Source organism: Pongo abelii, chromosome 1, assembly GCF_028885655.2.
Source record: "Pongo abelii isolate AG06213 chromosome 1, NHGRI_mPonAbe1-v2.0_pri, whole genome shotgun sequence".
In the NCBI taxonomy this organism is placed as follows: Eukaryota; Metazoa; Chordata; class Mammalia; order Primates; family Hominidae; genus Pongo; species Pongo abelii.
Genome location: NC_071985.2, coordinates 25,508,279 through 25,521,439, shown reverse-complemented (window position 1 = coordinate 25,521,439; position 13,161 = coordinate 25,508,279). Strand labels below are relative to the sequence as shown.

The 13,161-nt window shown below is 39.9% G+C and overlaps 1 protein-coding gene across 1 annotated transcript in view; it reads left to right on the top strand.

Annotated features, from left to right (window-relative positions):
* FBXO28 (F-box protein 28) overlaps positions 1-12,006 on the top strand; it is a 45,425-nt gene extending 33,419 nt beyond the window's left edge. The window contains exons 4-5 of the mRNA XM_002809413.5: positions 3,090-3,285; positions 7,323-12,006. Coding sequence (XP_002809459.1) covers positions 3,090-3,285; positions 7,323-7,717 — 591 coding nt within the window. The 3' untranslated portion in view covers positions 7,718-12,006. The remainder of the gene's footprint in view (positions 1-3,089; positions 3,286-7,322) is intronic.
* Positions 12,007-13,161: the final 1,155 nt, after the last annotated feature.

Here is a 13,161-nt window from a genome sequence, read left to right as displayed (position 1 = left end):
ATGGAAGGCCAGGCGCAGTGGCTTATGACTGTAATCCCAGCACTTTGGGAGGCCAAGGCAGGCAGATCACCTGAGGTCAGGAGTTTGAGACCAGCCTGGCCAACATGGTGAAACCCTGTCTCTACTAAAAATACAAAAATCAGCCGGGCGTGGTGGTGGGTGCCTGTAATCCCAGCTACTTGGGAGGCTGAAGCAGGAGAATTGCTTGAACCCAGGAGGCGGAGGTTACAGTGAACCAATACCATGCCATTTCCAGCCTGGACAACAAGAGCGAAGCTCCGTCTCAAAAAATTGTGGAGTGCTACGGTACTTTTCCTATATATAACCCATATGTAAAACTTTGATAAACACAAAACTGCTATGGGTCAATTAATATCCTAGCACTATACATAAAATATCAGTCAGTACGAAGGACCCTTTAAATACTGATTTTCTACTTTGGCTTATATTTTTAATTTTATTAACTATTTCTTAATTATGTATAAATATTATATAACTTTTAAAGCTTTGAGCAGCTAGCTTCCACAAATATTTACTCTTTGGAGATATACATGTATATATAAAATTTGTCTGTTTCTAGTCCTTGTACTCCTTGAACAAGCCAACCTGACACTGACCTTGGGGCCACTGTCATTACTATTTCTACCTGAATGACTTTTCTCCCCATATCTTCAATTGATCAGTTCTTCCTCATCCTTCAGTCTTACCTTACAAGTTGCAAAGAATCCTTTCCCAACCACCCATGTCATGTTATTCCTGCCTTTCCTGATAGAAACTGTCACATTACCCTCTTTTTTCCATGTGGCACTCCTTTAAATTATTTTCCTGTTTAGCTTCATGAGAATGACAATCTTGTCATCCTTATTTACTGTTTTTTACTCCAGTACTTTGAAAAGTGACAAGTACATAGTAAGAACTCAATTAATACTTGAATAATGTTTATCTTACAAGTTATGATAGGCTTACATAATTAAATTGTAAGTCCAAGGGAAAGTATTCCATTTTTCATTTCTTTATATATATAGTTCCTAACGTAGTAGTTCAGTAAGTTTTTATTGGGGAAAGGGGTTATCTTCTTCTAAAGTGAGCTCATAATATAGTAATATTGCGAGAAATAAATGTGTTTTCTCCTTTGGCAATCAGCCATCATCCAAAATTCCTCTCCTGAACTGCCATCCTGTATCTCAAGCCACCTGCTAGCAAATATCACCTACATGTCCCATGAGATTCAAAATCACACATCTCATCTCCCATTGCATCTGCCTACGTACACCACCTCAGCCCAAGCCATTTCCTGTTTAGTTCTACAGGCCCACAAACCTGGCCTCTTCTATGATGTCTTCTCAGGCTTATGATAAGGACACATCCTAAGGTTAGATTTTGCTGGCATTTATTAAGCACAAATCATGCTCCATTAACAATGATCATCATATTATGCTGAGAGTCTAGAAAATGTGAAGGGCTATGAATTTGTCCTGATACTATTCTGCAAGGATTGTTTCTCTGGCTGTGCTCAGCAGCCTAAGTAAGTAAAGGAGAAGGGAAGGTGGATTATAAGATTGATCCAGAGGTGGGAACAAGCTAGATAAATGCAGTGGGAGGAATATGTGGGATGCCAGGTTGTTTGAGATTTTGGTGACAGAATGGTTTGGTTGATTAACCCTCAGTTCTTATGAGGTGAGGGCCCATAGATGTCATCCAGATTGGGGTCTTTAGAAATAGGAATTTTAGGTCGGGCATGGTGGCTCACACCTGTAATCCCAGCACTTTGGGAGGCCAAGGAGGGTGGATCACCTGAAGTTAGGAGTTCAAGACCAGCCTGGCCAACATGGTGAAACCCCATCTCTACTAAAAATACAAAATTAGCCAGGTGTGGTGGCACATGTCCCAGCTACTTGGGAGGCTGAGGCAGGAGAATCACTTGAACCCTGTGGTTGGAGGTGACAGTGAGCCAGGATTGTGCCACTGCACTCCAGCCTGGACAACACAGTGAGACTCCATCTTAAAAAAAAAAAAAAAGGAATTTTATCTTCAGGTCTATTCTGAAGCCACAGGGAAGAGTTAAGGATAACCTCACCGGGATGAAAGCTAATATCATAAATGCCTAAGGAAGGTTCACTTACCGTTCCAGCAAGAGAGTTAGGTGTTCTCCCCATTACAATTATCATTAAAACAAAAAAGGATCTTCTGCTACCTTTTGGTGATGACAAGGAAGTGACAAGACTTCATTCCAATCCATAACAAGTCTCAGAGAAACGAAACTTAAAGGGATAGAGCACATGGGGGCAGTGTTGAGCAGAGAAATCACGCTGAGTCCCTGCAGCTTAGGGGAACAGATTCAGGTTTGGAGGATTAATAAAATGGGTTTGGGCAATCTCCAACCCTACCCCAGCTCCCATACAGGATTTAATTTCTTAGTTTAGTCCTCTAGTGTCTATAGCAATTTGTATACCTGTTTGTATCACTTATGTACACACATATCTCCCCAGTTACACTGTGATTTCATTCAAGGTTAGAAGCTTTATTTCATTCATCCTGATTCCTCAGTCCCAACATAGTACCTGATACATAAAAGGTGCTTAATAAATGCAAGTATATAGTATTGTAACAGGCCGGGCGCAGTGGTTTACACCTGTAATCCTTGCACTTTGGGAGGCCGAGGTGGGTGGATCCTGAGGTCAAGAGTTTGAGACCAACCTGGATAACATGATGAAACCCGTCTCTACTAAAAATACAAAAAATTAGCCACGCGTGATGGCGGGCGACTGTAATCCCAGCTACTTAGGAGGCTGAGGCAGAGAATTGCTTGAACCCAAGAGGCAGAGGTTGCAATGAGCTGAGATCGCACCACTGCACTCCGGCTTGGGCAATGAGCGAAACTCTGTCTCAAAAAAAAAAAAAGTACTGTAACAAGCCCAAAAGCCATGTGTTGCAAATAGCAATATTCATCAGTGGCCAGTACATCACTTAAATCACCCTACAGGTCTTTACCAGAATTGCAAAACAAGCAGTTACTTCTCTGCCTGTTTAGCTATTTTCTTTATTAAAAAAGAAAAATCCAAAGTGCTAATGAGAATTCATTATTTTAGGTGATTGATGAGATTTATCGTGTGTTGAGATATGTCAATTCTACCAGAGCCCCTCAACGAGCTCATGAAGTACTTCAAGAATTAAGGGATATATCCTCCATGGCAATGGAGTACTTTGATGAAAAGATTGTTCCAATTTTAAAGAGGAAATTACCAGGATCAGATGTTTCTGGAAGACTCATGGGCTCTCCTCCAGGTATCTCTACTTTATAATCATGTTTGTACATAATTTTGTAACTTGCTTCCGGTTTTTTTCCACTTAACCAGTGTCTTGAACTTTTCTGTGTTAGTAGTTGTTTATTGGCAGCATCATTTTTAATGAGATTGGATTATCAACCATAACTTACACAACTAATCCACTAGTTAGGCTCATTTCTTGTTTCTAGCTTTTCAGTACTTATACTCTGAAGAACAATCTGAGCAGTCTTGTGATTAAATCTTTGCACATATCCATATTGACTTACAATAAACTTTTAGAAATAGAATAGCTGGGCCCGGCCAGGCGCAGTGGGTCACACTTGTAATCCCAGCACTTTGGGAGGCCAAAGTGGGTGGATCACCTGAGGTCAGTAGTTCAAGACCACCCTGGCCAACATGGTGAAACCCCATATCTACTAAAAATACAAAAATTTGCTGGGCATGGTGGTGCACACCTGTAATGCCAGCTACTCTGGAGGCTGAGGCAGGAGAACTGCTTGAACCCAGGAGGCAGAGGTTGCAGTGAGCCAGATTTCGCGCCATTGCACTCCAGCCTGAGCAACAAGAGCAAAACTCCATCTCAAAAAAAAAAAAAAAAAAAGAAATAGGATTGCTGGACCAGGCGCAGTGGCCCACGCCTGTGGTCCCAGCACTTTGGGAGACTGAGGCAGGAGGATTGTTTCAGCCCAGGAGTTCAAGGTGAAAAGTTACATACAGATGCTCCTTAATTACGATCCTGATAAACCCATCATAAGTAGAAAATATTGTTAAGTCAAAAAATGCACTTAATACACGAACCTACCAAACATCATAGCTTAGCCTAACCTACCTTAAACATGCTCAGAACACTTCCTTAGCTTACAGTCGGGCAAAATTATCTAGCAAAGCCTATTTTATAATAAAGCATCCTTGTGTAATTTACTGAATTCATTTTCTATTGTACTGAAAGCAAAAAACGGAATGGTTCTGTGGATACCTGAAGTACAGTTTCTACTAAATATCTATCACTTCCATACCATCGTAAAGTCAAAAAATCATTAGGTTGGCTGGGCGCGGTGGCTCACGCCTGTAATCCCAGAACTTTGGGAGGCCGAGGCGGGCGGATAACCTGAGGTCAGGAGTTCAAGACCAGCCTGGCCAACATGGTAAAACCGTGTCTCTACTAAAAAATACCAAAAAGTTGGCCGGGTGCAGTGGCTCACACCTGTAATCCCAGCACTTTGGGAGGCCAAGGCGGGCAGATCATGAGGTCAGGAGATGGAGACCATCCTAGCTAACATGGTGAAACCCCATCTCTACTAAAACTACAAAAAATTAGCTGGGCGCGGTGGCGGGTGTCTGTAGTTCCAGCTACTCGGGAGGCTGAGGCAGGAGAATGGTGTGAACCCAGGAGGCGGAGCTTGCAGTGAGCCGAGATTGATCGCGCCACTGCACTCCAGCCTGGGTGACAGTGCAAGACTCCGTCTCAAAAAAAAAAAAAAAAATTAGCCAGGCGTGGTGGCGCATGTCTGTAGTCCCAGCTACTAAGGAGGCTGAGGCATGAGAATCACTTGAACCCAAGAGGCGGAGGTTGCGGTGAGCCAAGATCACGCCACTGCACTCCAGCCTGGGCAACAGAGTGAGACTCTGTCTCCAAAAAAAAAAAAAAAAAATCGTTAAGTTAAACCATTGTAATTTGAGGACCATCTATATTTTTTTATGTTCCTGATGAATTAATATTCATTTTTTAAAAAACAAATATACCAGATAAAATGCCAAAAACTCTTCAGGGAAATATTTGGTGAATTATTTCATCCCCCAAAGTGTCTGCCTGCTACTTTATTTATTTATTTATTTATTTATTATTTTTTTTTTTTTTTATTTTTTTTTTTGAGATGGAGTCTCACTCTGTCGCCCAGGCTGGAATGCAATGGCGTGATCTCTGCTCACTGCAACCTCTGCCTCCCAGGTTCAAGCAATTCTCCCGCCTCAGCCTCCTGAGTAGCTGGGATTACAGGTGTGTGCCACCATGCCCGGCTAATTTTTGTGTTTTTTAGTAGAAACGGGGTTTCACCATGTTGTTCAGGCTGGTCTTGAACTCCTGACCTCGTGATCCGCCTGCCTCGGCCTCCCAAAGTGCTGGGATTACAGGCATGAGCCACCACACCTGGCTGCTACTTTAAAAGACAGAGTTCATAAGGCTATTTTGAACAGTATCACTTCATCTGTGCTAAATAACTGTTTCTGCAAAAGTATATTGGCTCCTAGAGATTTGCGCCTTTATCTACTGAAAGACTAAATTATTTAATATCCCCAACTCTGGCAAGTACTTTAGATTAGGAAAGAATTTAGTAAAACTTTTTGTTTTGTTCAGATTAGTTAGCTCCCTGTAGTACTCAGTGAGGCAACCGAGTGGCTTTCTGTAATTGAGTAATAAAGCCTACACATCTCAGCATTAATGTATCTGTTATTTATTGAGTACCTATTATGCGCGCGGCACTGTACTGTGTCCTGTGGAGACTAAAAAGAAGTGTAATACGTGGTGTCTGCTCTCAAGGATCTTACTATTTCAAAAGGTAAGATATACCCAGACTTGAAGTTAAATTATCATAGGCAAAACAAATAAGGCAATGTCCAATTAAATGTCAAATGAGAGCGGAGAAACAATTTTAAGGTAGATAAGATCAGTGTTGGCTGGTCTGATGGAAACATCACAGGAAGTAACGATTGATTTAAGCCTTGGTGAATAAGTAGAAGTTGGATATGGATAAGCAGAGAGGGAAAGAAGAATACATCCATAAAGGAAATACAGTTATTTAGATGTGCAAGGAGAGAAGATTAACATGATGAGTTTAGGATATGAATGGACCCATCTGGTTCTTTTAGAAAACCTTCAGTAGATAAGTTTAAAAGAAAGTAGGTTCTTTGTTTAAAATAGTTACTTTTATGCTTGTGTTACATTCTAATTATTTCTAAAAGAATAGGTCCAAGGCCTTCCTACCCCATGTCAGGAATTCTCTGTGGTCATAATGTATGATGTAACCCACTCTTTAATGGAGTCCCTATCATTTGGCTAAAGTTGAAGCCTTTGTATATAACTTAAGTGCAGAGTGAACTTAAGAACACGATACAGGCTGAGTATCCCTTATCCGAATTTCTTAGGACCAGAAGTGTTTCAGATTTTGGCTTTTTTTCAGATTTTGGAATATTTGCATTACACTTACCGGCTGCACAATCTCTTATCCACATACCCACAATCCAAAATGCTCCAATGAGCATTTCCTTGAGCATCATGTTGGTGCTCAAGAAGTTTCAGATTTTGGATTTCAGATTTCTGGATTAGAAACGTGCAACCTGTAGGTGTGTACTTCTAATTTGAAAGTTTATGTTTGTTATGTGAATTAGATAGAAAATAATTATTTTCTGGCCAGGCACAGTGGCTCACACCTGTAATCCCAGCACTTTGGGAGGCTGAGTCGGGCAGATCACGAGGTCAGGAGATCCACACCATCCTGGCTAACATGGTGAAACCCCGTCTCTACTAAAAATACAAAAAGAAATTAGTCGGGCGTGGTGGCAGGCGCCTGTAGTCCAAGCTACTTGGGAGGCTGAGGCAGGAGAATGGTGTGAACCCGGGAGGCGGAGCTTGCAGTGAGCCGAGATCACACCACTGCACTCCAGCCTGGGCAATAGAGTGAGACTCTGTCTCAAAAGAAAAAAAAAATTATTATTTTCTAATTTTACTGCTTGTATTTTGTTACTAGGTTCTAAAAATATTGTACAGTATTTTAAATTCAAGTTTATGCCATTAAATGCCCTTCTCCGTTTCCTGGCAGTCTACATACTGCCACATGAGCAGGAGAATCAGAATTTAAACTCATTTATAGTTAAAAGAAGGTGTTAAATTATGATGATTAACCCAACTGACCAAATGGATTGCAAAGAAGAAATTATCAGAAGTGACATAATAAGGATATTCCATTTTTAAATAAGTGTAAGTATTACTAGTAGAGAAACATTTTAAGTGAACGACCCTTTTGAATTATTCCTCCACAGTTCCAGGACCATCTGCAGCCCTAACAACAATGCAGCTCTTCTCCAAGCAAAATCCTTCAAGACAAGAGGTTACCAAACTCCAGCAGCAGGTTAAAACAAATGGTGCTGGCGTGACTGTTCTCAGGCGTGAAATTTCTGAGCTTCGCACCAAAGTGCAAGAACAGCAAAAACAGCTTCAAGACCAGGACCAGAAACTGCTAGAGCAGACCCAGATCATAGGTGAACAAAATGCACGGTTGGCAGAGCTAGAACGCAAACTACGAGAAGTAATGGAAAGTGCTGTAGGAAATTCCTCAGGGTCTGGGCAGAATGAGGAGTCTCCTCGGAAACGAAAAAAGGCCACGGAAGCCATAGACTCTCTTAGGAAATCTAAACGTCTTCGGAATAGAAAGTAAATTGGAATGTGGTTCTAGTTCCAGAGGAAAACACAGCTTAGTAGCTTAAGCAGTTATGCATATCAGGATACTGTGAGCAACATGGTGTCCCTTAAGCTTCTAGGCTTTCAGAACACAACTTAAACTTGAACTCTTATGGTTGGGACATTCTTTTCCTGCTTCTCCTGATTGAACTGATGCACAGAATCTTTTTACTTTGCAATAGATTTGTACTAACCAGACCTGTTCTATCATGTTTTGAGGAGTTAACTTTTTTCTGTGCAGATAATGTTGCAAGTAAGTTAATTTGTTTCTGCATATATGCACATACATACATAAGGATCTTAAACCCAGTCTTGACAGACTAGAAGTTAAGTTTAATACAGAAAATGTCCTGTTCACTTGAAAGAAAAGACCTGCTTTTTAAATGGACACTATCTTGGTTCTTTTTTTTTTAAGTCGTCTTTTTGTTATAAGTGACCTTTGTCTGGAATGTCTGAAAAGTAGTTAATGCTTTTTGGTATTGAAGTAATGGGTAACTAAAATGGACTTCCATAGTATTGACTGTAGAAGGAGCCTCTACAGTATTGACTATATATTTTTATAAACTACTGGCAAGGAACTTACCCAGCTGTTATACATGTTTTCAGTTCTCTTTGGGGGCCATTTGCATGGATGGATGCATGCATTGCCTAGTCAACTCACTTAAAAAGCTCTTGCACTGGTATTGATCTTGAACCTCTATACTTCTCCACTTTTTAGAGCGGCATCTTAGTTTATTTAAGCGCTTAACATCTTCCACCGCAACAGCTTGCCTCTAGAGGGGGAATTGTTCATCCATTTGTCCTCCAGTTTTATAGGAACAAGAGACTATTAAAGCCCATTGCTTTATCTGTTCTCTGTAGGGTTCAGGTACACTGGCTAAGGCAGAACCCCAAATTTCAAGGCTCTTTCTATCAATATTGGACCTCTGGGAGCTAATACTCCTCTTTGCTCACCACCATGTGATCATTGATCAGATGTGGTGAGAGAGTAGGGGACTCGACTTGCGGGATGCAGTTTTGCCATTGCAGCAAAGTTCATTGAGGAAAATTGTACCATGAAAAAGCATTTTGATTATTTCATTTCTGGAGGATGACCTTGAGGGAAGCTTTTTAATATTAGTTTCAAGCTTTCCTTACCCTACAACTTTAAACAAAAGCTTTAATTTTGTTTGCACTCCTGTTTTGAGCTTGTAACTGGAAAAGCATGTCTTGCACTGTTCAACCTCCTGAGTGGTCACTTTAACAACCTCCAAATTGTGTACAGTGGTTATTTTCCCCAGTTGTATAGTTTTGAGACATTCAATTATCACTGTCTTAGTTGTATTTTAATTTACTAAATTATGTAACTATTTGACTGTTAAGTTCTTTTAAACAACTGTTGCCTTGGGCTTCAGTTATTTAAAGTAAATTTAGGTGTAATATAGAAAACTGTCCCTTTCCAGGTGGGAGCTTAACACCTGTATAAAACCTAAGGTTTTGGTAAGTACCTTAGTTGAATAAAAGCACAAGGTTATCACCTTTTTTATCCGTCCACCGTGACATGGTTATGCATCCTTTAGATTAACCTCACCAAATGAAGCTTTTTCTATCCATTTTTAATATTGTCCTTACATAATATTGTCCTTAGATTTTGATCAATTCTATGTCTGACTTTGAAATTCCATTTACAATGTAGTATGTTTTCAATGAAAAACCATAAAGTAACATCCAAGTGTTTCATGGTTTGTTGGGAAGGTAATTTTAAAATAAAACAATTTCCAAAAAACATTTGTCAGCCAAGGTCATCCATAAAAGTCCCCGTCTGGAACTCGTTTTCTCAGCACTTCTCATTTTTATAATCATAGTATTTAGCCATATTAGCATATCTTTAGAGGAGGCCTGGTGGAATACCCAGGGCCTCTACTAGTCTGCTTTTCTGGTCATAGGAAGACTTTTTTTTTACGTATCAAAGTATGTGTTTACAGATTTACAGAGTGTGATCCATATGCATCAAAGGGATACAGCCCCAGACTGTTTATTTAATGGTCGTTCATGAACTATTAAAAGTTTCCTGAATTTCTTTTTAAACTACGTCTAGATAGCCTAAACATCTGTGTAGTCTTCCATTAGTTAACATGTGTATAGGGCTTTCATAATAAGTAGTCACACTGTTAGAAGGTAAATTTTCTATTACAAAATCCAAATTTCTATTGCATACACTTATAATCATCTATTCATAAAGCTAATTCGTTGTACTTGTTAATGCATGAATGTTCCATGCAGTAGGAGAATAAAGCACTACAGTTTGGTTGTTCAAATCTTAAATCTTAGGCTATTTAGCTAAAACATGTTAGGATATTGCCTTCACCACTTATTAGGACAGTTATTTGATAGCCGTTATGCTTACCTATGGATAGCATAATGGTATTTAAGGTTCAACAAACCGCAGATTATTTTGATCAGCTAGAACTGACATATGTTATAAGAAAACTGTACATTAACCTCCTGAGAGAACCATTCTGCCCTGCATTTTAAGTCAGGTATTTAAATGCTGTGTGTTGTTAATATTGCATTGTCTTAGTGTAACATTTCTTAAAGTATTCCCATCATCTTCCTTGGCTGTTTTTCAGAGGAGACGTCTCCATGTTAATGGGTCATTCCCACATAGAAATGTATTATGGTACAGCGCTACACACACGGATAACAATGTGAAAAGGCATGCCTGAGGAACGAAAACGGCTGACCTTACCCCCACCCCAGCCGGATCCTCTGCTTATCTCCCACATGCACTTGGCTTAACTGGTTTTCACAGATTCTGAGGTTATAGAACCTGTTGTTTTTCAAACTCCTGTACAGAGCCTGGAAATAATAGAGCAAACGCAGATGTATTGAGAGTCATTATACTTAGTTTTAAAGACTATTGGGGTACCATCAGGTCAAAAGCCACTGATTTGGGAAGCAATTTTTTTGTAAAACACTTTTTTTGGAGTACTGAACTTTACAGGGGCTTGCCTTAATCTCTATTTAGTAGTTTCAAGATGTATGCGCAATTATTCTACGTGTTAAAAATGTTAAAATATTCTATGTAGCCCCAAAGGTGGGTAAAACAGTATAAGTAATGCCTAAATTAATAAGCTAAAAGGTGTCACTACAGCTGGATTTTTGAGAGAAAATGGACATAAAACTAGGCTATGTGTAATAAAAATAATGGCACCTTAAGATTGCACTATTTTACGCATTATTTTATATGCCATTTCATAGCCTGCACTTTAATCTCCAAAGAAACGATGTATGATGTCCCACTTGTTCCTTATTCTTAATAAACTTTTTCCTGAGACAGGGCACTTAATTCTATTTTACTATACTGAATTAGTTTCTTGGAGGTAGATTCCTTTCTTGAGTTCTCTGTTTCCTTAGCCATAATATTTTCTAGGATCCGGGAACTCCCTATATTGTCTATTTCCAACATTATATAATTTTAATTTAATGTAATGTAAATCTCATACTTGGTGATCAGCACATTCTTATATCCTGCTCTAGCAATGAGTACCCATTTGTTACACTTACCAAACTCTCTAAAAACATATACTGTGAGTAAGATTTGAAGCCAGGAATAAAAGGCAGTCTGAAAGAAAACGTCCTATACGATGCAGTTGTTTGGAAATGGCTGATTTCTGATATGAAACCCAATTTGATACACTGTTCGGTTCTTTGACTTGGGATCTATCTGAATTGCTTTAACTAGTACACAAAAGGTTAAGTTAAAACTACTTTAAACTTGTATAGCCTGCTATCTGAGGTGAATTATTTTCAAAAAATACTAAATCTATGAACTGAGACTAGCAATTAGTTGGCTGCTCCCTACCATTATTTTACTTTTAATAGCAATACAGTTATATTGGTGACAAATATGACAGGCTTAAGTACTGCTGGCCTTTTGCTTCTTCCTAAGCATCTTGGTTAAATTTCTGAAGTTTAACAATTAGATCCAGATTTCTTCTGTTGCGTCTGAAGAGAACCATGACATTTAGAAGTATATTGGTAATCTATTAGGTCCATTGGCAAAGTATATTATAGGTCCATATTCAAACCTATTCCAAAAGGTTAGAAGTGTTTAAGATTCCTTTATTGTGGTACCATGTCTGTTTACCTATGCTTATGAGCAACAATAAATTACTAGTTTACCGTCTGGAATTTTAATTGTTATAACCGAATCAATTATTGGAAAATGAAAAACACCTCCCAGTCACACAACAGGGTACGTAAATAAATGTGTTGTTACCAGTGCTACTTGTTTTCTTTGTATTTCATGCACAAAAGAATATGGAGCACAAAAGAATATGGAGCTCTATTGCTAACATACCGTATTAATAGCTACTGCCTTTTGGAGCACTGTACTGTGTGTTTTACAGATGTTATAGTGGTCCTCACAGCTACCTTATAAAGTAGGTTTTACTCTACATGGAGAAGTTGAACTCAGGCTAAGCAACATGTCCACAGTGTTATGCAAGTAATGGCATAAGTGGGATTTGACCCGTGAGCTCTGAAGTTTATAAACTTGCTACTACACTATACTACATCCTAGAAACCTGAGAACAATGAGACTCTGAACTTAATATAAGCAAGACCATCCCACACATCCACTAGAAGCAGTCAATGCCCAAATCACTAATGCTAACAGTAGTATATAGAACTGAGATCAAGAAAAAGCTGGGCTCGGCTGGGCACAGTGGCTCACACCTGTAATCCTAGCACTTTTGGAGGCTGAGGCGGGGCAGATCACGAGGTCAGGAGTTCGAGACCAGCCTGACCAACATGGTGAAACCTCATCTATACTAAAAATAACAAATTTGCCAGGCATGGTGGCAGGTGCCTCTAATCACAGCTACTCAGGAGGCTGAGACAGGAGAATCGCTGGAACCTGGGAGGCAGAGGTGCAGTGAGCCTAGATCGTACCATTGCACTCTAGCCTGGGTGAAAGAGTGAGACTCCGTCTCAAAAAAAAAAAAAAAAGCTGGGCTTGGAGGAGGCAACTTTTAAGGTTATTTGCACACAAGGGGTTCACCCTAGGTGTGCAAGTAAGAGAATGTTTTTAAGGCTTCCAGAACCTGTAATCTAAAATCAGAGGAAGTCCTGGCAGTAGATGTGCTCTAAGGCTACTGACATGTCTAAAGTCACCTTCTGGCCAGGTGCGGTAGCTCACACCTGTTACCGCAGCATTTTGGGAGGCCAAGGCGGGTGGGTCATTTGAGGCCAGGAGTTTGAGACCAGCCTGGCCAATGTGGCAAAACCCCATCTCTACTAAAAATACAAAAATTAGCCAGGCATGTTGTCGCACACCTGTAGTCTCAGCTACTAGAGACGCTGAGGCATGAGAATCGCTTGAGCTGGGGAGGTGGCGCTTACAGCGAGCCGTGGTCACGCCACTGCACTCCAGCCTGG